The sequence below is a fragment of the Hemiscyllium ocellatum genome, chromosome 43 (assembly GCF_020745735.1).
Source record: "Hemiscyllium ocellatum isolate sHemOce1 chromosome 43, sHemOce1.pat.X.cur, whole genome shotgun sequence".
Taxonomy (NCBI): domain Eukaryota; kingdom Metazoa; phylum Chordata; class Chondrichthyes; order Orectolobiformes; family Hemiscylliidae; genus Hemiscyllium; species Hemiscyllium ocellatum.
The window spans coordinates 12,083,845-12,108,486 of NC_083443.1; the positions used below are offsets into that span (position 1 = coordinate 12,083,845).

The 24,642-nt window shown below is 40.7% G+C and overlaps 1 protein-coding gene across 1 annotated transcript in view; it reads right to left on the reverse strand.

The window, feature by feature from the left end:
• Positions 1 to 24,642, reverse strand: part of LOC132835076 (glutamate dehydrogenase, mitochondrial) — an 86,034-nt gene that overhangs the window by 42,373 nt on the left and 19,019 nt on the right. Inside the window, exons 2-5 of the mRNA XM_060854359.1 lie at positions 20,289 to 20,369; positions 16,036 to 16,091; positions 10,354 to 10,417; positions 6,372 to 6,466 (exon numbers count right to left, since the gene is read on the reverse strand). Coding sequence (XP_060710342.1) covers positions 6,372 to 6,466; positions 10,354 to 10,417; positions 16,036 to 16,091; positions 20,289 to 20,369 — 296 coding nt within the window. The remainder of the gene's footprint in view (positions 1 to 6,371; positions 6,467 to 10,353; positions 10,418 to 16,035; positions 16,092 to 20,288; positions 20,370 to 24,642) is intronic.

The following is a 24,642-nucleotide window of genomic DNA, read 5'->3' on the forward strand; positions in this document are numbered from 1 at the left end:
AAGCATTGTGGTAATTGGGGGATAGTATAGTTAGAAACATAGACACTGCTCTGTAACCAGGATAGAGAGAGTACCAAAGTTTGTGTTGCCTGCCTGGTGATCAGGTTTGGCATCTTTCATCTGGGCTACAGAGGAGCTTGAGTGGGAGGGTAAAGATCCAGTAGTCGTGATCCACATAGGTACCAACAACAGATAAAAGTAGGGCTGAGGTTCTAAGGGAGCATGAACAGCACGGAGCTAAATTCAAAATCAGAACCAAAAAGGTAATAATCTCTGGATTACTACCTGACTAACAGAGGGCAACAAAAAAAAGGGAGAAGATTAAATATGCAGGTAAGCTAGCCAAAAATATAATGGAAAACTCTAAGAGTTTCTTTAAATATATTAACGGCAAAAGGACATTAGAGCACTGGAAAGTGACACGGGAGTGATGGTAGTGGGGAACAAGGAAATGACTGAAGAACTGAATAATTACTTTTCGTCAGTGTTCACAGTGAAAGACATGAGTAACACCTCAAAAGAGTGAGGGGCAAGAGCTGAAGATGGTGGCCATCACCAAGATGAAGGTGCTAGAAAAACTGAATGGCCTGAAGGTGAATAAAACGTCTGGACCATGAGAATCCCAGAGTTCTCATGGAGATAGTTGAAGAGATAGTGGAGGCGTTAATGGTGATCTTTCAGAAATCAGTAGTCTGGCAGGGTCCCAGTCGACTGGAAAATCACTAATGTGACATCCTGTTTAAAAAGGCAAAAGACAGAAAATTACAGACCGACCATTCTAACCACAGTCGACTGGAAGATCCTGGAACCTATTGTGAAGGATGAGATTTCCGAACACTTGGAAGTTTATGATTAAAATAGGGCAAAGTCAGCATGATTTCTTCTTGGGTAGGTCACGCCTGCTAGAATTCTTTGAGGAAGTAATGAGCAGGTTAGACCAAAGATGGCCAATAGATGTTATCTCTGAGGAGGCCTTTGACAAAATGCTGCACAGGAGTGTACCTCGTAAAATAAGGGTTAGAGGCAAGGTGCTAGCAAGGATAGAAGCCTGGCTGTCTGGCAGCAAGTACAGGAGTGGGGATAAAAGGGTCTTTCTCGAGACGGCAGCCAGTGACAGGTGATATTCCTAAGGCTCAGTGTTGAGACTACAACGTTTCACTTTATACATTAACTATATTGATGAAGGAACTAAGAGTGTTCTGGCTAAGTTTGCAGATGATACAAAGATAGGTAGTAATGAGGAGGAGGGAAGGTTGCAGAAAGATTTAGGAGAGTGAACAAAGAAGTGGCAGATGGAGCAGTGTTGAAAAGTGTGAAGTTATGCAGTTTGGTAGAAGAAGAGGGGCATGGACTATTTTCTTAAATGGGGAGAAAATTCAGAAGTCTGAAGTGCAAAGGGACTTGAGAGTTCTAGTCCAGGATTCTCTCAAGGTAAACTTGCAGGTTGAGTCAGTAGTTAGGAAGGCAAAATGCAATGATGGCATTTATTTTGAGAGGACTTGATATAAAAGCAGAGATGTACTTCCAAGGTTCTAAAAGGCTCTGGTCAGTTCACATTTGGGAGTACTCTGTGCAGTGTTGGGTCCCAAATCTCAAGAAGGATGCACTAGCCCTGGAGCGGGTTCAGAGGAGGTTCACGAAAATAGTCCCAAGAATAAAAAGTTTAACATACAAGGAATGTTTGAAGACTCTAGATCTATACTTGGAGTTAAGGAGGATGAAGGAGAGATTAATTGAAACTAACAGAATACTGAAGATTAGGACCTAAGGGTCCATCCTTTGAGTAAAGGAAAGACCTTTCAGAATGGAGATAAGGAGAACCTTCTTCAGCGAGATGAATCTATGGAATTCATTTCCACAGAGGTTTGTGGAGTCCAGATCATAGAGTATATGCAAGACTGAGATAGGTAGGTTCTTGATTGTCAAAGGGATCAAGGGCTATAGGGAGAAAAATGGGAGAATGGGATTGAGAAAATTATCAGCCATGGCTGAATGGTAGAGCAGACTTGATGGGCTGAAAGGCCTAATTTCTGCTCCTACATCTTATGGTCTTAGAGACCAGGATGTAGATCAGTTGGAGGCATACGCAGAAAATAGGAGATGGAGTTTAATCTGGATTAATGTGAGGTGATGCATTTTGGAAGGTCAAGTACAGATGGAAATTGTACAGCAAGTGCCAGATCCCTGAGGAATATTGATTTGCAGAGAGATCTGGGTGTTCAGGCCCATAGATCACTGAAGGTGGCAGCACAAGTAGATAAGGTACGAAAAAAGGTTAACGGCTTACTTGCCTTCTTTGGAAGGGGCACTGGAGTATAAGGATAGACAAGTTATGCTGCAGCTTTATAAAATTTTAGTTAGGCCACACTTTGAATATTACATACAGTTCTGGGAGAGAAGTTTAGAAGAGATGCGAGGCACGTTTTTCATACAAAGGGTGGCGAGTGCCTGGAATGTGTTGCCAGAGATGGTGGTGGAAGGAGATATAACAACAGCATTCAAGCACCACCTGGATGAATACATGAATAGGAAGGGAAGAGAGGGGTTCAGATCCCGTGAGTGATGATGGTTTTGGTGTGGAAGGACAAAATATAATCAATGCAGACTTGGTGGGCCAAAAGGCCTGTTCCTGTGCTGTATTGTTCTTAATTCATGGGGGACACAGGCTAGTGATATAAAAACAACATAAGTAGGTGAATTAGTACCCAGTGTGTGGAATGAATTGCCAGAGCAAAGAGTGGATGCAGGTACAGTTACAATGTTTAAAAGAAATTTGAATAAGTTAATGATAGGAAATGTTTGAAGACCAAGGACAGGCAGGTGGAGCTACTTTTACGTTTGTTAACAGTCAATGCAGACTTGTTTAGAAATGATGAAAATAATTAGAGAACAGAAGGAATCGGAAGCCCTTAATAAAACGAACAATGTCATCTGGATAGTGGAGGTTTAGGTTATGAAGCTGGGATTGCTAATGGTCTTTCAGGAGTTTGTCAGTAGCCAGTACAACTAAAAGCTTAAATGTGGTGCAGGCTAATTGGGATAGGTAAAATATTATTAGTTTTAGAAGCATTAGACTGATATAGGAAAGACTGGTTGGACCTAAAGAGGATAGCAACATAAGTGAACCAACTAGATTGGACTATAACACTTTCAATCTGGTAGGGTGGGACAAGTATAGAACTATAATTCAAATGATGTCTAAACTGTGTCCATGCATCCTGTGTCAAAATCCTTGGCTTGCAAAGAAATCTAGCAATCTCATTCAAACTTTTCAACTGAACTAGCAACTTCTGCTTTCTGCAGAGTTTGATGCTGTGCAGAGGTTTTTCCTAACTTATCTCTATCCTAAAGTTATCTCCTTATTAGACTTTCCCAGTATCGTAAATAGATTTTTCACCAACCCTATCAATACCCTTAACAGATCCTAAAAACTTCAATTTAGGAATTGAAATTTGAAACATTAAGTTAAATAGGTAAAGAGCAAAATCTAGCTTGGGCTAATAACAAAGGAAGGACAACGATACTTTTTGCCTTGTACGACAGCTCCTTTGCCATTTATTACTCGTTCCACCCGATTAGATCTTCCGTTTTGTTTCCATCCACTTGGCTTCTGTGCGTGCCTAAGTAGAGTTGAGTCACAGTAATATAGCATAAAAACAGATCCTTTAGCCCAAAATGGTCCTTGGTGTCCACTCAACTAGTTCAATTGCCTGCATTTGGTCCATATTCCTCTAAACCCTTCACATCCATGTACCTATCCAAATTTTTTTTTTATGTTGCTATTGTACCAACCTCCACTACATTCTCCGGCAGCCTATTCCATATGCCCACCACTCTCTGTATGAAGTCACTCCTCAGGTCCTTCTTAAAATCTACCCTACCCCCTCCCCTCCCCCCCCCTTAAATCTATGCCCTCTAGTTTGGAATTCCCCAGGCCTGGAAAAAAAGACTATATGCATTCATCCTATCTATGCCTTTCATAATTTTATGCCCTCTATAAAGGTCACCCCTCATTCTCCAACATTCAAGGAGCAAAGTCCGATCCTGGCAACCTCTCCTTATAACTCAGGCTTACTAGTTCTGGCAACATCCTCGTAAATATTCTACTAACCTTTTCTAATTTTGACAAATCTGACTTGTTAACTCTTTTTCCCCCTCAGATACTGCTCGACTTGTTCAGTAAGACCAGCGTTATCCATTTTGTTTCAAAATTCTAGTACCTGCAGTTTCATGATACAATGAAATAAAGGCACCATGTACAGGTAATAAAAGAATGGACAACCTCCACCTACCAAGCATAAAACCTAATGGAAGTGATGACAAATCCAAATTCTGATCCAAGGTTCCTTGTGTGCACAAGTCATGAACATTAAAAGTGAAAACCTGCATGAAGTTGGCATGGTGGCTCAGCAGTTAGCACTGCTGCCTTACAGCACCAGGACCCGGGTTCGATTCCATCCTTGGGTGACTGTGCAAACTCCACACAAACAAACATTCTCCCAGTCTGAGTGGGTTTCCTCCCACAACCCAAAGACGTGCAGGTTCAGTGAATTGGCCATGTTCAATTGTTCAAGGATGTGTAGCTTAGGTGCATTAGCCAGGGGTAAATGTAAAGTAATAGGGTAGGGGAATGGGTCGGAGTGGGATACTCTTGAGGGTTATTGTGGACTTATTGGACCACACTGTAGAGAGTCTCTGCTTTGTGCAAGAAAGACATACTGCATGATGGAAAAAAATAATTTCAGGGAATAAATGATCAATAATCACAAATCAGTGGTGGTAATAACAATGCAGAAATGTGATTCAAGGTAGACCAACATCATTTATATAAAAGAAAAACAGTGGGCAGTATTGCTGAAAAATAGCTTGGGTGACGAAAAGCAACATATTTATTTTAATACTAGGGCAAGAACAAAATATCTATACAAGTTCTATAGGAAAAAGGGTGCAAAGTGGTACTGTATAAAGAGTTAATAAGGAATCCACTAAATAGCAAAATGAACCTAATATTAAAACATTCTCAACAACACCATATTAGTAACAATCACTTCCTTAAGCAAGGGATAAATGTAGTTAGGTAATAGAGGGGTGATTTTTTTTAAATCCACACTGAAGGCAGTCATTTGGCTCATTGTATAAACTCAAATAGCCCAAGTCCCATTCTCTTTCAATTCCAAATATGAAAGGTTCACTTTAAAGTAGTGGTTAATTCTGCTTCCACTCCTGGTTCTGGTTGGGGATACCAAGTTTAAACAACCCTCTGCATGAGAAAAACTCACTTCTCAATTCATTTTGGTACTAATCCAAAACGAATATTTATTGACTAGTGGACATGAATCTCAACAGAAACCTAAGTTTGAATTTGACTACCTCTCACCTATGTTTTAATGACAAACTCCAATCTGCAATCCCCAAATCCCCTCTCAATGACATGGTATTAATATGTTTCCTAAAATAGATAATAGAAAATTGAATACAATATTTGGCTGTGAGCTAACAAAAGATGGAGTTAAAAAATATCTAAATTCAGGGTTACAGGCTTCATTATTTTGCTAGTCTTCTACAGGAGTGGACAGATCTGGCAGTGTACAGGGTAGGACTAACCCAGTCCTGGGATGTAAAGGGAGGAGCGTGTGGAAGTGACTGGTACTTTCAGCACAGAACCTTCGATTCTCCTCATACTTTCTAGATTCCATGACAGTGGAATCGCCCAATGGAATAACTTTCCCCTCAGGAATACCCCCAGAAGCCATTTCAGGAATTACATGAAGCCGTGATGTGCAGCCCCCATCCATGCTGCAGAAACAACTATTGGAAAACCTGCATCAGCATGCTACAGAGGTTCTGCAAGACTGAAACAAGTACAGTATTAACATTTAAAATGAGGTCCAAAGCTGTCTTTCAATAGCAGGCTCATTTGCCAAACACCAATAAACATCAAACTGCAGAGAGAGGTCTGTTGGTTGCAGTGAAGCTTTGAAGTGTAAATGTCTCATTTAATCTGTGCCATCAGCACAGGCTTAAGTTTCATTTGAACAGTTTTATGTGGAAATTAACTATTTGTGAATTGAAACAGTAATGAGATGTTTCTATCCAACAGTCAACATTTGACTGAGATTTCAGTTCCTTCCTCCACCTTGTTTCCTATATGCTCTATTGCTCACCTTATGCCCTGTAACTTCCTGGTTGGATTTGAATCTCACTTCAGAATCTGGAAGTCAGAATTAATCTGTTGTAAAATCTATATCCACTTTCATTAAATAACCTTTTGTCTTGCACAAATAAAGATTGAGATTTAATCTAATGGAATTGATTCAGAAAGGAAGTATGCATTAAAATTCCTCCCATGCCAGTTTCCTTCAAGCACTCACCTGGTGTCCCATTGTAGTGGCAAAAGTATCGGCAATCCAGGACATCTCTCTCTCACCCGTACTCATGTCAGGGGCCGGCACGTCAATACCAGGTCCTGGGGAGAACAAACAAAAGCGTTCATCTTCCAGTACTTTTGCCGCTTAACATCAGTAAATTGGGAAGCCTTGAAAAATAGAAATCAGAATATAGAATAGTACAGCAATGTACAGGCCCTTCAGCACTCAATGTTGTGCCGACCTTTTATCCTACTCGAAGATCAAACTAACCTACGTATCTTTTGTTTTACTACTGTCCATGTCCCTAATGTATCTGACACTACTACCACTGGACAGTGCATTCCATGCACCCACCACTCTAAAGAGCCTACTTCTAACATCTCCCCTAAACCTCCATCTAATCACCTTAAAATTCTACCCCCTCGTGATAGCCATTTCTGCCATGGAAAAAGTCTCTGCCTATTCACTATCTATGCCTTCCATCATCCTGATTTGGGGAAGCTGGTGTTGGACTGGGGTGTACAAAGTTAAAAATCACAACACCAGTTATAGTCCAACAGGTTTAATTGGAAGCACACTAGCTTTCGGAGCGACGCTCCTTCATCAGGTGATTGTCTAATCACCTGATGAAGGAGCATTGCTCCAAAAGCTAGTGTGCTTCCAATTAAACCTGTTGGACTATAACCTGGTGTTGTGCGATTTTTAACTCCCATCATCCTGTACACCTCTATCAAGTCACCGCTCATTCTTCTTCACTCCAATGAGAAAAGCCTTAGCTCCTTCAATCTTTCTTAAGACATGCCCTTATGTCCAGGCAGCATCCTGGTAAACTTCTCTAAAGCTTCGACTTCCTTCCTATAATGAAACAACTAGAACTGAACACTAATTTTCCAAATGTGGTCTAACCAGGGCTATAATCTCACAGCTCTTGAGCACAATCCCCCACTAATGAAAGCCAACACACCATACACCTCCTTAACAATCCTATCAACTTGGCTGGCAGATTTGAGGGATCTATTCTACATTCAAATTTGACTTTTCAAAATGAATCACTTTAAAATTATCCAGGTTGAACTCTTTAGTTTTAGGTTTAGTATGGGAGGGCAAAATGCGTTGGTGCAGGCTCGGAGGGCTGAAGGGCCTGTTCCTGTGTTGTACTATTCTTCGTTAATACTTTCTTGGTAATAGATTTATTCACAGAATGCAACATTACAGATGTCTGTTTTCTACATCTTGACCTAATATCCCTAACCCAGCCTAAGAGCTCAAAGTAAACAAGGACTTTCATCCACATAGCTTAATAATACAAGTCACATACCATTCACAACCTACAACTCTTACTTCAAGCACCACCTAAACTCTGCTTTGATTAATATTCTGCTAGTTATTCCTTTGTACCTTGCCTATGGATTTCATTCAATTACAAAAAAGGTAGATATAACAGGTTCAACTAGTCTAGGTTGTTTATCTTCCATTGTAGTCCCAATCTCTTCTTTGATTCATTCAAGGGGTGTGGACATCGCAGGCAAGGATACAATTGACTGCCCGGACATCAGTTATGAGTCAACCACATTGCTGGTCTGGGGTCACATACAGGTCAGGCTTGGACAGCAGATTTCCTTCCCTAAAAGACTTCGTTAAGTTGATGGATTTTTACACCAATTGATAATGTTACATGGTGGCCATTAGACTAGCTTTTAAACTCCAAATTTTTTAATGAATTTAAAAGTCTATGCTCACATCTCCTTCATTCCTTATCCTTGAACCACCTTTCACATTAAAGTTTTCGGGATTTGCTCATTCCATCCTTAAGTTGTTGGCAGGTCGTTGAGTTTGGTATAACAGTGACATGGTAAGCAGGCAGTTAAAAAGTTAATCATGTTAGTGTACACACACACACACACACACACACACACACACGAAGAACACCATGTTTCTTCCCCTAAAGTATAAAAGACAAAACATTTGATGATAATATGCCTGTTGCACGTCAGTCCTGCTGAACATTTCCAGAATTTTAACAATGCAGCTTAAATTCAAGGTGAGATTACAATTTGGCTTCTTTGGATCATTAGAATTCTCCAAGTTCATACTGCATTAAGATAAACACTCAGCCACTGTACATATCCACTTATTCTATAATGTTGACTTAGGATAGACTTTTTAGCTTACCTAACTAGTAACGGGTAGGTATGTTGTAGAGCATTAGGAAATCCAGCAGTCTGGATTCCTCCAGCAGCTGTGGCATTTTAACTCCACAGTGCATCAGTAACATCAATAATTGGATTCACAACCTAGAGGCCAGGCTAATTTTGAGCTGGGTGTCCAGTTGGACAAGGAGCCAGTCAGTGAAGGCTACAGCATGAAGTAGACTGATCAGTCAACATTTAGACTTGGAAAGGTGGCGACTTAACACACTGTTTAGGGAATATATATCAGGGGCTGATGTTAGGATAGAAGGCCTGGGGTTATTGACTTGGGTCTAGAAGTTGCCGTAAAGGAGTCGACCACCTGATTCCACCAAGCCTTTGCCTTGATGCAGCTGCAAGGCTTCCCGATACTGGGGAAATCGACCAATAGCTAAAGAGGATAGCAAACGACATCATATTCCAGTTACAGTTAAAACCAGAAGTGAGAAGTTGGTGTCAATTTGGACCTAGAACTAGTTCGGACTTCTCCTCAAACCCAGCTTTAGAGGTAAAATTCAGCCCATTCCTTCTCTCCAATCACTTGTCCCAGTAATGCATCCCATAGTCTCTCAACTTCCTATACAAATCAGAGGTCCTCCAGCTCACTACCCATGTCAATTTAATTGTTCTCAAAAAAAAAATGGATAGCCAATGTTTTGTCACACTTTTTCCATTCATTCATATTCGTAAATACTTTTACTAAGTCAGAAACTAGTTGTTTTTATTGAAAAAGTGAAGCAGCTTCCTGGGGTGGCAGGATGGATATATGAAGAGAGACTGGATTGAAGAGGGATTCACTGGACTTTAGAAGAATGAGGGTGGGATTTCAGAGAAACCTATAAAATTCTAACAAGCTTATACAAGATAAACGCAGGAAGATTGTTTCCAAAGACCAGGGAATCCAGGACCAAGGGTCACTGTGTACTGGATAGGCCATTAGGACAGATTCGGAGAAATTTCTTCAACCAGATAGTAGAGTGCTTTTAGAATTCTCTGCCAGAGAGCAACTGAGGCCATTGATATTTTCAAGAGGAATTAGATATAAAGTTTTTAGGGGTAGAGGGATCAAAAGGATATGGGGAGAAAGCAGGAACAGTATACTTAGTTGGGTGATCAGCATTATCACATTGAATGGCGAAGCAGGTTTGAAAGGCCAAATGGCCTACTCCTGTTCTCATTTTCTATGTTGACTCAATCAACATATTTTGCACATTTGTGTTTGAACTTCAGACTTTGAGTATCTAACAATTTGCATTTGTTAATTATTTTTGTGTTTTGCTTCCCAAATATGGTGCTCAGCTTGTTGTATGGGCCATTAGTCAAACCTTATTATTGAGTGGTCAAAAACAATTATAAGGCATGATATGCACAAAATATAATTACTTGTGGGTTTAGTGCTGTTGTATGCAAGCAATAAAATAATAGGGCCATTTCCTGTGAATAAATAACATTATGAATAGAACACAAAAAGGGTTATGATCTTTCTTTCTTAATTGACTCTCAGGATGTGGATATCATTGGCTGGTCGGCATTGTATTGCCTGTCCCAAGTTGCCTTTTCAAGTTGCAGCCTTCAATGGCTGCAGTCCACATGTTGTAAGTTGACTCACAATGCCCTAAGAGAGGGAATTTCAACTTCCAACCATCCAGTTTTTAAGTACATATTGTTAGGTTTCTGGGGTTACACAAAAGACCACATTGTGACTGAAATTGGTTATTGTATCTTTTACAAGTGACCACAGAGGCCAGAGATTATAGCTTTACTTCATGTAGGTAAGGTATTCTGTACTAACTTACCAATAAATCCTTTCTTTGCAAGCTCAATGGTAAATCTTCTTGTAATTTTTTCTAATTCAGAATCCTGCAAATGTAGAGAAAGTTACTCATTGTTTAGAAGTAGGATCTTTTCTGGAGTTCATGCTTGAAACAGAATAACCCATTTCTTGACATATAATGCTAAACAAAAGTATTTTACTTTTTTTAAAATCACAATTTTAATTCAATAAAAGTATGCAAGTGATTGTAAAAATGATACACATGTCCAAAAAACAAATCTAAGTACACTACTTCAAAATAATTAAATCAAACAGAACTAGAAAGTATCAGAACAATGCAGTGTGCTGAAAAAAATTGCTTAAAAATAATTAAATGAATGTGTGGGAAACAAAGTATGTCATTTGTAAAATACGCAGGAAAAAATTAGAAAAAGAGATAAGTGTGAAATTTTATTTCTCACCAGAAGATAGAATTTTCAATCAAGGTAGTGCTCTAGGATATCTCAGTGCTTTAGGGTGAAAAGAAACTTGCTATAATGCAACCAGTTGAAAACGGAGATGTAGCAGCTAATTTACAGACAGCATGTTCTCACAAATCGCAATGAGATACTGACAAAAGAAATCTTTACTTGAGGCCAGGACAGGTGTCAAAAGCTTTATAGCCACTTTAGAAGGCAGACAAGACTTTGATGTAATGTCTTTTCTATTTTTCTGCATTGAAATATTTGACTAGCTTTTGCGTTCAAGCTTCAATGGGACTTAAATCCACAATCTTCTGATTCTGAAGCAAAGGAGCGTGACCTTGACTCACCTTGTGTCTGGAACACCTAGTCAGTGTCAAAGCTGGACTATTTCAACTTCAGGTTATGCGGCAAACATTCAGAAGTATTGTGGGTCATTGGATGGTGCAACTTAAGTATTGTTCTCATGACATCCATAAATCAACTACGGATAGTGCGACCCAGGCATGTAACATTAGGACCACGCTGTGATTCAAACTGAAAGTTGCATATTTCACAATTGCACACAGAGGTCAGATGAATGCTTTATTTTAGTGTATACAGTTCAACTTATCTTCACTTAACAGTAAATCACCAATGTATTACACTTCTCCACAAGGAGAAGTTTTTCTCATCTTGTACAAGCCATTTGTGTCCTATCCCATTTCTGATTAATGCTGCACTTCACCTTTCTGTTGAAGCCCTGTGCTTTTCTTCCCCCATTTTATCTTCCCAGTGGAAAAGACCAATAGCTCATGCCAAACACCTAGGCGCAGAGACGTCTCAGCAGAATGCACTTTCAACAATGACCAAAAAATACTAGTCTTCTGAGAATTAACTTTGATGCTCAGCACATTAAAATTTTAGTCATTTGATTTCTTTCCCTAAAACACCTGAAATGCAACAAGTGCTGCAAATTGAAGAGGCAAGGTTGCACAGCTAACACAGAAATAGTCAAGCTACTTAAGTTCTTTACTTCTATACTCCATTGCAGAAGATAATTTATCCCTTATTTTACAATTAATTCAATTTTACATATGGTATCTTTTGGGGGGGGGGGGGGGAGAGAAAGAGAGAGACACACACTGCTACAGTCCTTTCACAGTGAATGGAAAACATCCATCAACTGTAGGAGAACACTTTCAAATTTGCAGTAGAAAAGCATCAAAATCTTCCTTTGATAGTGCCAGAGTGAGCATGGACTTTACTGCTTATCTATTCACAGTATGATCGAGCCCAGTAATTCTGCATAACCAGCATATAGGTATTAGCGCAGATGTTAAGAAACAAACCCACAATTTTTACAAAGCAGGACACGTGGTGGCTCATTGGTTAGCACTGCTGTCTCACAGCGCCAGGAGCCATGTTCGATTCCAGCCTCAGGCGACTGACTGTGTGGAGTTTGCACATTCTCCCTGTGTCTGTATGGGTTTCCTTAGTGCTCCAGTTTCCTCCCACAGTCCAAAGATGTGCAGATTAGGTGGACTGGCAATGCTAAATTGCCTGTAGTGTCTAGGCTAAGTGGATTAGACATGGAAAATATAGGGATACAGTAGGGAGATGTGTTGCTTTCAAAAGGTCAGTGAATGTGGCCTGCTTCCACATCGTAGAGATTGTATGAATGCAAAAACTAAATCCTTCAACTCTTATTTATGCTATGAACACACCATATCCAAGAACTTAAATCTTGCAAGCCCAATCTTGCACTCAGGATAAGAACAAAGCACTAAAATGTAGTTGGATAGGTCATACCAAAGCACAAGAATTAAAATTGCACAGGCAACAGATGAATGGGAGTTGTTGATGGACATCTTGAAGAGGCATTTTTAAATAGTAGAAAAGAACAAAGGGTTTATTGCATTAATCTAACTTTTGTGGTGGGATAACAACTGCATGATTCTGAACAAAGTTTCATTACAATAACTAAAGGACCAGGAGAAAAAAAAAAGGTGTCTATGTATCACTAGACATGTCATCACAGAGATGACATGGATCACTAAGATCAGGTTCCACTCTGAAAGCAGTCAGTGATTGTGGATGCCTCAATGACGCGCAAATCATCATATCATTCCTAATTAGTCATTTGATCCATGTGAATGTTAACCAACTCCAAGCATAACAGGAATACCCATATCCCTTCTTACATACTCAAATAATTGAATCTGCATTTCAAATGTGTATTTCTTTTCTGACTTACTCTTAAATGTTAGACTTCCTGCAATTTTTAAAATTACTTCTTTCAACAGCATAGGCTTCAAGTATTTAAGGAAGGGCAGCTTGTATCTGTACAGTTACCCAATTTTCACTCTTGTATAATTTACAAAATGGCAGTGTATCTACTAGTAATTGATACATTGCCATCAAAGTTTGGGAGAAGTTTTGTAGCTCGGGTGCTCGTTGTGGTGGTTCTATTCGCCGAGCTGGGAGTTTGTGTTGCAAACGTTTCGTCCCTCGTCTAGTTGACATCCTCAGTGCTTGGGAGCCTCCTGTGAAGCGCTGTGATGTTTTCTCCGGCATTTATAGTGGCTTGTCTCCGCAGCTTCCGGTTGTCAGTTCCAGCTGTCCGCTGCAGTGGCCGGTATATTGGGTCCAGGTCGATGTGTTTGTTGACACAATCTGTGGATGAGTGCCATGCCTCAAGGAATTCCCTGGCTGTTCTCTGGTTGGCTTGCTCTATAATAGTAGTGTTGTCCCAGTCGAATTCATGTTGCTTGTCAGCTGCGTGTGGCTACTAAGGATAGCTGGTCGTTTCGTTTCCTGGCTAGTTGGTGTTCATGGATGCGGATCGTTAACTGTCTTCCTGTTTATCCTATGTAGTGTTTTGTGCAGTCCTTGCATGGGATTTTGTACACTGCATTGGTTTTGCTCATGCTGGGTATCTGGTCCTTCGTTCTGGTGAGTTGTTGTCTGAGAGTGGCTGTTGGTTTGTGTGCTGTTATGAGTCCTAGTGGTTGCAGCAGTCTGGCTGTCAGTTCGGAAATGCTCCTGATGTATGGTAGTGTGGCTAGTCCTTTGGGTTGCGGCATGTCCTCGTTCTGTTGTTCTTTTCCTTAGGCATCTGTTGATGAAATTGTGCGGGTATTCGTTTTTGGTGAATACCTTGTATAGGTGTTCTTCTTCCTCTTTTTGCAGTTTTAGTGTGCTGCAGTGTGTTGTGGCCCTTTTGAATAGTGTCCTGATGCAACTTCGTTTGTGTGTGTTGGGGTGGTTGCTTTCGTAGTTCAGGACTTGGTCTGTGTGTGTGGCTTTCCTGTATACCTTTGTGCTGAATTCTCCGTTCGGTGTTCTCTGTACCATCACATCTAGAAATGGGAGCTGGTTGTGCTTTTCTTCCTCTCTCGTGAATCAGATTCCTGTGAGTGTGGCATTGATGATCCGGTGTGTTTTCTCTATTTCTGTGTTTTGAATGATTGCAAAGGTGTCGTCCACATATCTGACCCAGAGTTTGGGTTTTATTTGCGGTAAGACTGTTCGTTCTAACCTTTGCATTATCGCTTCTGCTATGAGTCTAGAGATCGGTGAGCCCATGCAAGGATTGCACAAAACACTACATAGGACAAACAGGAAGACAGCTAACAATCCGCATCCATGAACACCAACTAGCCACGAAATGACACGACCAGCTATCCTCAGTAGCCACACACGCAGATGACAAGCAACATGAATTCGACTGGGACAACACTACTATTATAGGGCAAGCCAAACAGAGAACAGCCAAGGAATTCCTAGAGGCATGGCACTCATCCACAGATCGTCAACAAACACATCGACCTGGACCCAATATACTGGCCACTGCAGCGGACAGCTGGAACTGACAACCGGAAGCGGCAGAGACAAGCCACTATAAATGCCAAAGAAAACATCACAGAAGCGCTTCACAGGAGGCTCCCAAGCACTGAGGATGTCACCTAGACAGGGAATGAAACGTTTGCAACACAAACTCCCAGCTTGGCGAACAGAACCACAACAACATTGCCATCAGCTTAAAAAGTGTGAAGTTTTAATTTCTAACTTTATCTTGAAGGAAATAAACTATTTTTTTTCCAAAGAGAGACTAAATGGCTATTTTATCCAATAGCTATTTCTCACACTTTCAGTCTTTGTGCTCAGACTTGACGTGCTTCTATTCTAGAGCAGAGTTACTCTACAAGTTTGAACACTTCGGTAGTGAACAGGGCACTGCAATATTTCAGAGGCTGTAGTTGAGCAAATTTATCCTAATCGAGCTGAATATATATTTTCAGTTCAACATTGTAAACACTGGTGCTATAAAAATTCCATACTTTTATATCTGGCGTCATGCTGAGCTTTAACCACATTGAGTGTGGGCTGAATCTTTGTCAAGTATACTGAATACACCGGAACCAAATAACAAAAAGGACCAATGCTCCAATTGATAGCACTAGAGAGTATCTCTCATTATGCAGAGATGCAAAAAAAAAACTTAACTGCTCCCACGTGCAATTAGGAACCCTAGCAAGCTCCAATCTTATTTGTGGACATCTTTGTTCCTTTAAGAGACTGAGGGACTAGGTTTTGCAGTTTTATGAATGTTTTGCTGTCTCATTACTAATATAATTATCCAGCTTTCCATTGCAGCTACTTGTTTGTATTTGCAGCTGCACTTGATTACTGAAATTGATTAAGGTCAAAACACAAAGAAAGTGTTATGTTGAGATAGCTGTTTGCCCCCACCCCCTCTCCACATTAATATTTGCCTAACCATCCACAAAGAGATTTGTGATAATTGTTGATCAGGTTCTCCACGTCTCCAATGTATAATAAAAAGAGACATCATGCCAACACGACATGTAAATTTTATTCAATTTGCTCTTGGCTTAATGTCCAATCTATTCAAATGTCCCAAGCTTATCAGCAGAAACAAAAAGCACATTAGTATTAATTCTTAAGCAGCTAGAGTGATCACAAAATTAAAGTTACTTCACCACCATGCAGACAGGGATAGAAAGGAAGTAGATTTTGTCACTAAATGTTAACTCATCTCGATTGTTAAAAGGACCAGCAAGCAAGCCAAATGTGGCAACTAGGAGAAAGAAAAGGCTAATCCTCGCTTTTAGGATTGTTAAATAGTCAGTACAGAAAGCTTAGAAAGTAATTACACTCTCCTTACGTGAACCATATTTAGCTGGCTACCAAAGAACAAGTTAAATCTAAAAGCAAAAGGCTTGCAGGCTAATACTTACTGTGTAATTCTTTGGGTTAATTTTCACTCCAGCTTTGGCACCTCCAAATGGCACATCTACAACACAAGGACGAAATGAGAGATTGGAGAAATCAGGTTACTTTTAATAACAACATTTCTGGCTCCAATGCATGACTAAGGACAGGGTTTTAGTCTTATTGCCTCCTCCTTTCTTCCTCTTCACAATCCTCTCCACCAGCTCCAGAAACCTTCCTAAAAATGGATGTTGAAGCCTGCATTCCATTCATAACAAAGTCATTCATTACTAATGTAATTTGGTGACCAAAGTTGTACTTAGAGTCATAGAATCCTACGGCATAGTAACAGACCCTTCAGTCCAACCCGAATGCACAGACCAGACATCCCAATCTGACCTAGTTCCATTTGCCAGCATTTGGCTCACGTCCCTCTAAACCCTTCCTATTCATATACCCATCCAGATGTCTTTTAAATATTGCAATTGTACCAGCCTCCACCACTTCCTCTGGCAGCTCATTCCAGACATGCACCCACTGTCTGAGTGAAAATGTTGCCCCTTAGGTTTCTTTTATATCTTTCCCCTCTTACCCTAAACTTATGCCCTCTAGTTCTGGACTCCCGACCCCAGGGAAAAGACATTGTCTATTCATCCTATCCATGCCCCTCAATTTTGTGAGCCTCTATAAGGTCACCCCTCATCCTCTAACGCTGCAGGGAAAACAGCCCCAGCCTATTCAGCCTCTCCCTATAGCTCAAATCCTCCAAACCTGGCACATCCTTGTAAATCTTTTCTGAACCCTTTCAAGTTTCACAACATTTTTCAGATAGGAAGGAGACCAGAATTGCACACAATATTCCAACAGTGGCCTAACCAATGTCCTGTACAGCCGCAACACAACCTCCAAACTCCTGTACTCAATTCTTTGACCAATAAAGGAAAGCATACCAAATGCCTTCTTCACTAGCCTATCTACCACTTTCAAGGAGCATGAACCTGCACTCCAAGGTCTCTTTGTTCAGCAACATTCCCTAAGACCTTACCATTAAGTGTATACGTCCTAAGATTTGCTTTCCCAAAGTGCAGCACCTTGCATTTTATCTAAATTAAACTCCATCTACCACTTCTGAACCCATTGGCCCATCTGATAAAAATCCCATTGTAATTTGAGGCAACGTTCTTTGTTGTCCACTACACCTCCAATTTTGGTGTCATCTACAAACTTACTAACTATACCTCTTATGCTCACATCCAAATCATTTATACAAATAACAAAAAGTAGTGGACTCAGCACTGATCCTTGTGGCACTCCACTGATCACAGGCCTACAGTCTGAAAAACAACCCTCCACCACCACCCTCTGTCTTCTACCTTTGAGTCAGTTCTGTATCCAAATGCCTAGTTCTCCTTGTATTCCACAAGATCTAACCTTGCTAAATGAGTCTCCTATGGGGAACCTTGTCAAACACCTTACTGAAGTCTATTGCTCTGTCCTCAATCCTCTTTGTTACTTCTTCAAAAACCTCAATCAAGTTTGAGAGACATTATTTCCCATGCACAAAGCCATGTTCACTATCCCTAATCAATCCTTGCCTTTCTAAATACATGCACATTCTATCCTTCAGGATTCCCTCCAACAACTTGCCCACTACTGACATCAGGCTCACTAGTCTATAGTTCCCTGGCTTGTCCTTACCACCCTTAAATAGTGGCACCACATCAGCCATCTGCCAGACTTCCGGCACCTCACCTGTGACCATGGATGATACAAATATCTCAGCAAGGGGCCCAGAAAATACATCCCTAGCTTCCCACAGTTCTAGGGTACACCTGATCAAGAGATCGAAGAGGAAAGGCAGATGAAAGGGCATGGTTAGAAACGTGGGACTGGGATATCATAGCAATTACAGAAACTTGGCTCAGATGGACAGGACGGAATACCAATTATCCAAAAGAGATCAAAGTCCCAATGGAAACATTACATCAAAGTGTTTCCAACAGTGATCGCGTCATTTGTTTACAGTGATTAACCAGGCACCGTCTCCAAATGACGGACTGCCTGCCCTCACCCTCTCCGCACACTTTCTCGAGTTCTAAACAGGCGTGTATCCCAAACCCCCCTTCCCTACATAATCTCTCCAACATTGCCCTGTACAGAGCAAGAGGTGGAGCCTGTCAAATAGTTGCAGTAAAAATTGTGCACGCACACTATTTGGAGACTTACCCACAAAGACAACAGCAGCAGTCTTGTTAGTGTCCAGTCCAGCTGCCCCAGAGTGGGGGCAGGTGTGTATGGGGTTGGGGGGTGTGGGCAGTGTTGGACGTTTTTGGGGGGGGGGGGGGGGCAGGGGATGTGTTGTATGGGTTTGGGGGTTGAGGTCTCGCATGGTATGCTGCTACAGTCTCCTGAACGAGGAGCTGATTTCAAAAACTCAGAGCCCCAGAGGGGCATTTAATCGTTTATCCGAACAAAAGAGTGCCCGCCCATCACGTTCGGATAATCGAGGTTCCCCTGTATTCCTGTTAGGGTGAAAGAAAGGCTGGTAGGTGTAGGGAATACTGGATGACAAGAGAAATTGAGGGTTTGGTTAAGAAAAAGAAGGAAGCATATGACAGGAATAGACAGGATAGATCGAGTGAATCCTTAGAAGTGTATGAAGACAGTAGGAGTATACTTAAGAGGGAAATTAGGAGGGCAAAAAGGGGGACATAGTTTTGGCAAATAGAGTTCTGATCAAAGTCCTGTTGTACTCTGAAATAATAATTTGTACTGTCCACTACACCACCTATTTTGGTGTCACCCGCAAACTTATTAACCATTCCTCCTATATTCACATCCAAATTGTTTATATGAATGACAAAAAGCAGTGAATCCAGCACAGATTCTTGTGACACACCGCTGGTCACAGGCCTACAGTTTGAAAAACAACTCTCCGTCATCACCCTCTGTTTCCTACCTTTAAGCCAATTTTGTATCCAATTAACTAGCTCCCTGGATTCCATGTGATCTAACCTTGCTAGCGAGTCGACCGTGCAGAACCTTGATGAACACGTTGCTGAAATCCATGTAGATGTCTACTTATTTTGCCTCCAATCATTGGGCGGCATGGTGGCACAGTGGTTAGCACTGCTGCATCACAGCACCAGAGACCTGGGTTCAATTCCCGCCTCAGGCGACTGACTGTGTGGAGTTTGCACGTTTCCTCTGTGGGTTTCCTCCGGTTTCCTTCCACAGGCCAAAGACCTGCAGGTCAGGGGAATTGGCCATGCTAAATTACCCGTAGTGTGAGGTGAAGGGGTAAATGTAGGGGTATGGGTGGGTTAGTGTGGACTTGTTGGGCCATAGGGCCTGTTTCCTCACTGTAAGCAATCTAATCTTTGTCACCTCTTCAAAAAAATACTCAAGTTAATGAGTCATGATTTCTAACCCCAATCAATCCTTTTCTTTCCAAATATTTGTGAATCCTGTTCCTCAGAATCCCCTCCAACAATTTACTGACATTGGGCTCATTGGTTTAGTTCCTTGGCTTTTCCTTACCTGCTTTCTTAAATAATGGCATATTAGCCAACCTCCAGTCTTCCACCACCTCAACCCTGGCTGTCAATGATACAAATCTCTTCCCCTAGCCTCCTACAAAGTTCTGGGAAACACATCAGGTCCCAGGGTTATATCTACTTTTACATGTGTTACAGCCTCCAGCACCACCTCTTCTGTAATATTAAGACATTATTTATTTTCCTCAAGTTCCCCAGCTTTCACAACTCTTCAAAGTAAATATTGATGCGAAATATGCACTTATCTCTCACCAGTCTCCTGTGGTTCCACAAGACTGACTTGAGGTAGCCATAATCTTTTTGAATGACAATAGCCCATTGTAATATTTTTAAACTTTTCCTTGTACGATCTATTATATTAATCTACCAAGGGAATTAGACAAAGGAAAAAAATAATATCTTAGTTAAATAAACAGGGAAGAATCTTGGAACTCAGGCAATGGAAAAAAAAAGGTCTATGCAATGCACAATTAGTGGATGGATCATATCAAGCCCACATTTTCAACCGTCTTAATCTGTATTCACTAAATATTATTTAGAACATAATTTCAAGTTTCTGCATCATTCCTTTTCTGGAACACAAGATGAGAGATAGTGTTCAGGACAGTGTTCTTCAAAGATACTGTGAATGCACTATTGGAATTCTCCAGGACACAAATGGAACTATTCAATATACTCAAGTTACAATATAGAAAGATCAGTAAATTGATCTCAGTACTTACCAACCACTGCACATTTGTAAGTCATCAGAGAGGCCAGGGCTTTCACTTCATCCACACAAACATCCATGCTGTAACGGATTCCTGAAATCAGACAGATTTTTATATTATAGGAGTATGATTAAAAATTGCACACAAAACTAGAATGAAACACCAAACTTTATATTGAATACTTTTGAAAAGCCAGTCATGTCACCTTTTCGAAATTGAAGATTGCCTTCAACAAAATCTTCATTAGTTGCTAGAAAAGGCAACTAATTATTTGAAATAATCTCGCTTTCTAACACCCTTAGTTTCCACCTACCTTATTCAGTGGGGAAGGATGTTGAACAATTCTTAACATTTGGGTTGAACTGACTTAATAAGTCAACACAACAACTGAAGGGGCCAATTATTTAACTGCCTAAAAATTTTCTTCTACCCCTACAAAAATAGATAATTCCCACATTAAAAAAAACTAGAGCACTTCAGGCCAAATGAAATGAATAATTTGAGTCTTATTGCTTAAGAGATCAATTCTTCTCATTCCCAATTTCCATAGAGTCAAATCAGTGTTGGAGATTTATGAGACTGGTTTTCTGTAGTCAAACCATGGAGGCAATCTAATTATCTTGGATGGGAACGACTGCTGGTACATGGATGTGTGAATGAATGCAAGGCTTCAGAAGGATTGAGTAGAAAAGAGGAATTCATGTGATGAATTATATCTGCCAAAGCTATTAGTTAACTATCTCTGGTTATGCACGTCATAAAACTGAGATAACTGCTTCTATTGATATTTTGTCAGTACTTCCTTTCCTTAATGATAGATAAAGTACTCAAGATCCTTGTGCACTTTAATATGCACAATATATTGTAATTTTCATGCCAAATATTAAGCACATTTTCCAATAGTCCTCACTACACTTGTCATTTACATTATATACAGCTCTACTTAACAGCCATTCTATTCTCAGATAGTCTGCTCACTTCCTCTTACTGTTGGACTTGGACTGTTTCTCACTAAGCCTTAAAAGTATTTAAGCCTATCACAATCATGCTCATTATTACTAGCAGTTTACAAAGTTACATTATCCGATAGACAGGTTAAAGCACAATCATGAGCCATATTTAGTATCCAACACTGACTGCAACGATAGGTTGTAGTGATCAAGGAGGGAAATGGATAGAAACAAGAATAAGCAACTGCATTTGAGAAACTCCAGCACGTTACCTCAAACACAACCAATGGTTTTACAGACTGCAGTCCCAGGATTGGTTTTGTTTGAAGAATATGTAATACTTCAGAACAGATACTAGATTACACATACAAATGCCAAATTGTGTTAAATATTTGATATTCAATGCAGAAACAAACATAAAAGCTTCAGAGATTGTTGCAGTATTTCAGCAAAAATTCCTCAATCATTATTAAAGTTGAAATTCTACATCAGAATACACAAAATTAGCAGTAAAAGTAACACTGCTCAAATCTCCAACAAACTCATTCAGGCATACTTTGGTTAAATCTGGAGTTCTTGTTGAAGTTAAGTTAGCTCTTGTACCACAAATATATTTTATTTTGCTGAATTAGCATACGGCACTAACTCAGATCAAAGGCATTCGTGCAAAGGGATATTCCCAAGTTGTGGAGTAATGCAGCCAGGGGCTGCCAGATGGCCTGTTCCCACACTGTAGGGATTCTTAAAAAAAAGCAGCACTGGAGAAACCACACCTAGAATACTGCAGTATATGTAAAGAGAGAGGTATATTCGTTCTGGAGGCAGTTCAGTTCACTCACAATTCTAGGATAAGAGGTTGATTAAAAACCTCCAGGGGGCTGCATCAGTCACCAGTCTTCAAAAATTGAAGACGTTCCACTTGGAGGAGTGTTAGTTCAATTCCAGTTATTCTGAATACGTCACTGCTAATTGTCTACAGAAGCACAATTGCAAGAAAGAGTACAGAGCAGCACTTGTTTCCAATATGCTGCAAGTGTTCTTGCCTAAAAACAGCCTTAAAATAAAATTGAATACTGTACAAGCAGGATAATCCAAAGCAAAGCATGTAGGTTAAGAAAATATACAAAGGACATTTCTTTTTCTTGTGAAACACAGAGGCCACTTGCTCCATCCTGTCTGCAGCCGTTGAGAAATAAACCATCCAACCTAACCTCACTTCCAAGCAATTGGTCCATAACACCACAGGTTGCAGCACTGGAGGTGCATAACTAGACAATTTGTAAATGAGCTCAAGGTTTCTGTCTCTACTACCCTTTCAAGTAGAGTGTTCCAAACCCCATCACTGCCCGGATGCCTGATTTCCCCCCATTCTACGCTTCCAACACCCCTTCAGAAAAATACTTTCCGTGTGAATTGCAGTGTTCCTTTATTTCCCCAAGTATTACTTAACTTTGTTCAATCCCAAAGATTGGATAAAACACCCTTCACACGTTTTTAATTATGCCATGAGCCCAACTTCACTTGCTTTAGAAACCTTGAAATACACATTTCATGAGATAAATTAAACAGTAAGTGGACACAATAGATTCAAACAGCAAATATACAACTTAAACTTTCACTAATGTTTGTTTTCTCAAGACAGATACCAAAAGTTATGTCTACTGCAATGTTCCTGAATATTAGTTTATTTACTACATTGCATGGCTGATTTTTTGATCTAGATTACTCCATGAGGATAAGTCAAGCTTTAAGACACTTGTAAAGCACAACAGGGTCACCAACAATTTAATTAGGCACATGTGAAACCTTAATTCTCGGAAAATACGTACCTGTCAAGCAATATGGGTCAAAAGCAAATACGTGAAATTGAGATTAGATCAATGATCTAAACAAATGATAGAACAGACAATAGGAGCTTACACTTGGCTACCAATCACACACATCAAGAGTACAGGGCAGCATGATGGCTCAGTGGTTAGCACTGCTGCTTCACAGTGCCAGGGACCCAGGTTCAATTCCAGCCTTAGGCGACCATCTGTATGGAGTCTGCACATTCTCCCCATGTCAGTATGGGTTTTCTCCAAGTGCTCTGGTTTCCTCCCACAACCTAAAGATGTGCAAGTTAGGTGAATTGGCCATGCTAAATTGCCCAATAGTGTACAAGGATGTGTAGGTTAGAGGATCCGTGTTGATTTGCTGGGCCAGATGGCTTGTTTCCACTGTAACGATTCTAAACAAAAAAGCACTGGAGAAACCACACCTAGAATACTTCAGTTCATGTAATTTTGGTCTCGGTTTAAAAAAAAAGAGATATATTCGTGCTGGAGGCAACTCAGTTCATTCGATGACTCCTGGGATAAGAAATTGATTAAAAACCTCCACCTACAATATGCCTGAAGCAGTGGCTAAAGGCATGGTGTCCAAAATGGGTTCCATGAAAGCAGTAACCAATAAGCATGCCAAAGGCGAGAAGTAGTTCAATGAAAATCCAGATGAGTTCCAGCATCTACATCTACAAGGTCCACCCGGACACCCACACCACCACCTCTGGTCATCAACAATACCTTCGAATGAATCATCTTTAAGACCTTCCACTACAGCGGGCAGCAGACCACCTCCTCCCAGGAGATCCAGTACACAATCTGTCTGTTGGTGCCTTGGGAGCTCACCAAAAATGCCATCTCAGAGGGCACCAAGGTGATTACCAAGTATGAGGGCGGCACGGTGGCACAGTGGTTAGCACTGATGCCTCACAGCGCCAGAGACCTGGGTTCAATTCCCACCTCAGGCGACTGACTGTGTGGAGTTTGCACATTCTCCCCGTGTCTGCGTGGGTTTCCTCCAGGTGCTCTGGTTTCCTCCCACAGTCCAAAGATGTGCAGGTTAGGTGAATTGGCCATGCTAAATTGCCCGTAGTGTTAGGTGAAGGGGTAAGTGTAGGGGTATGGGTGGGTTGCGCTTCAGCGGGTCGGTGTGGACTTGTTGGGCCGAAGGGCCTGTTTCCACACTGTAGGTAATCTAATCTACACCAGCTGAAAATGCAGCATCTCGCCAGACAATATTGAGAGGATAAAACGACAAGAGTGTCTTTTAATTAGGAGGTCGGATGTAGACTCATTAGAGTTAAAAGAATGAACGAAAGTGATCTGATTCAAATTAAGATTCTCGGGGGTTTGACAGGACAGTTACTGAAAGGATGTTTCCTCTCCTGAGTGCATAGTTTCAGAATAATAAATGTTCTAAGACCAAGAAGGAATTTCCCCCTCAGTGGTGAATTGGTGGACTTTTCTACCCCACTAATGAAACTGGTTCAGTCTATATATTCAAGGTGGAGATGGTCAGATTCCTGAACTGCAGGGAAGTTGAGGGTTATGGGAAGTAGGCAAGAAAGTGCTGTTAACTCAGCCATGACCATA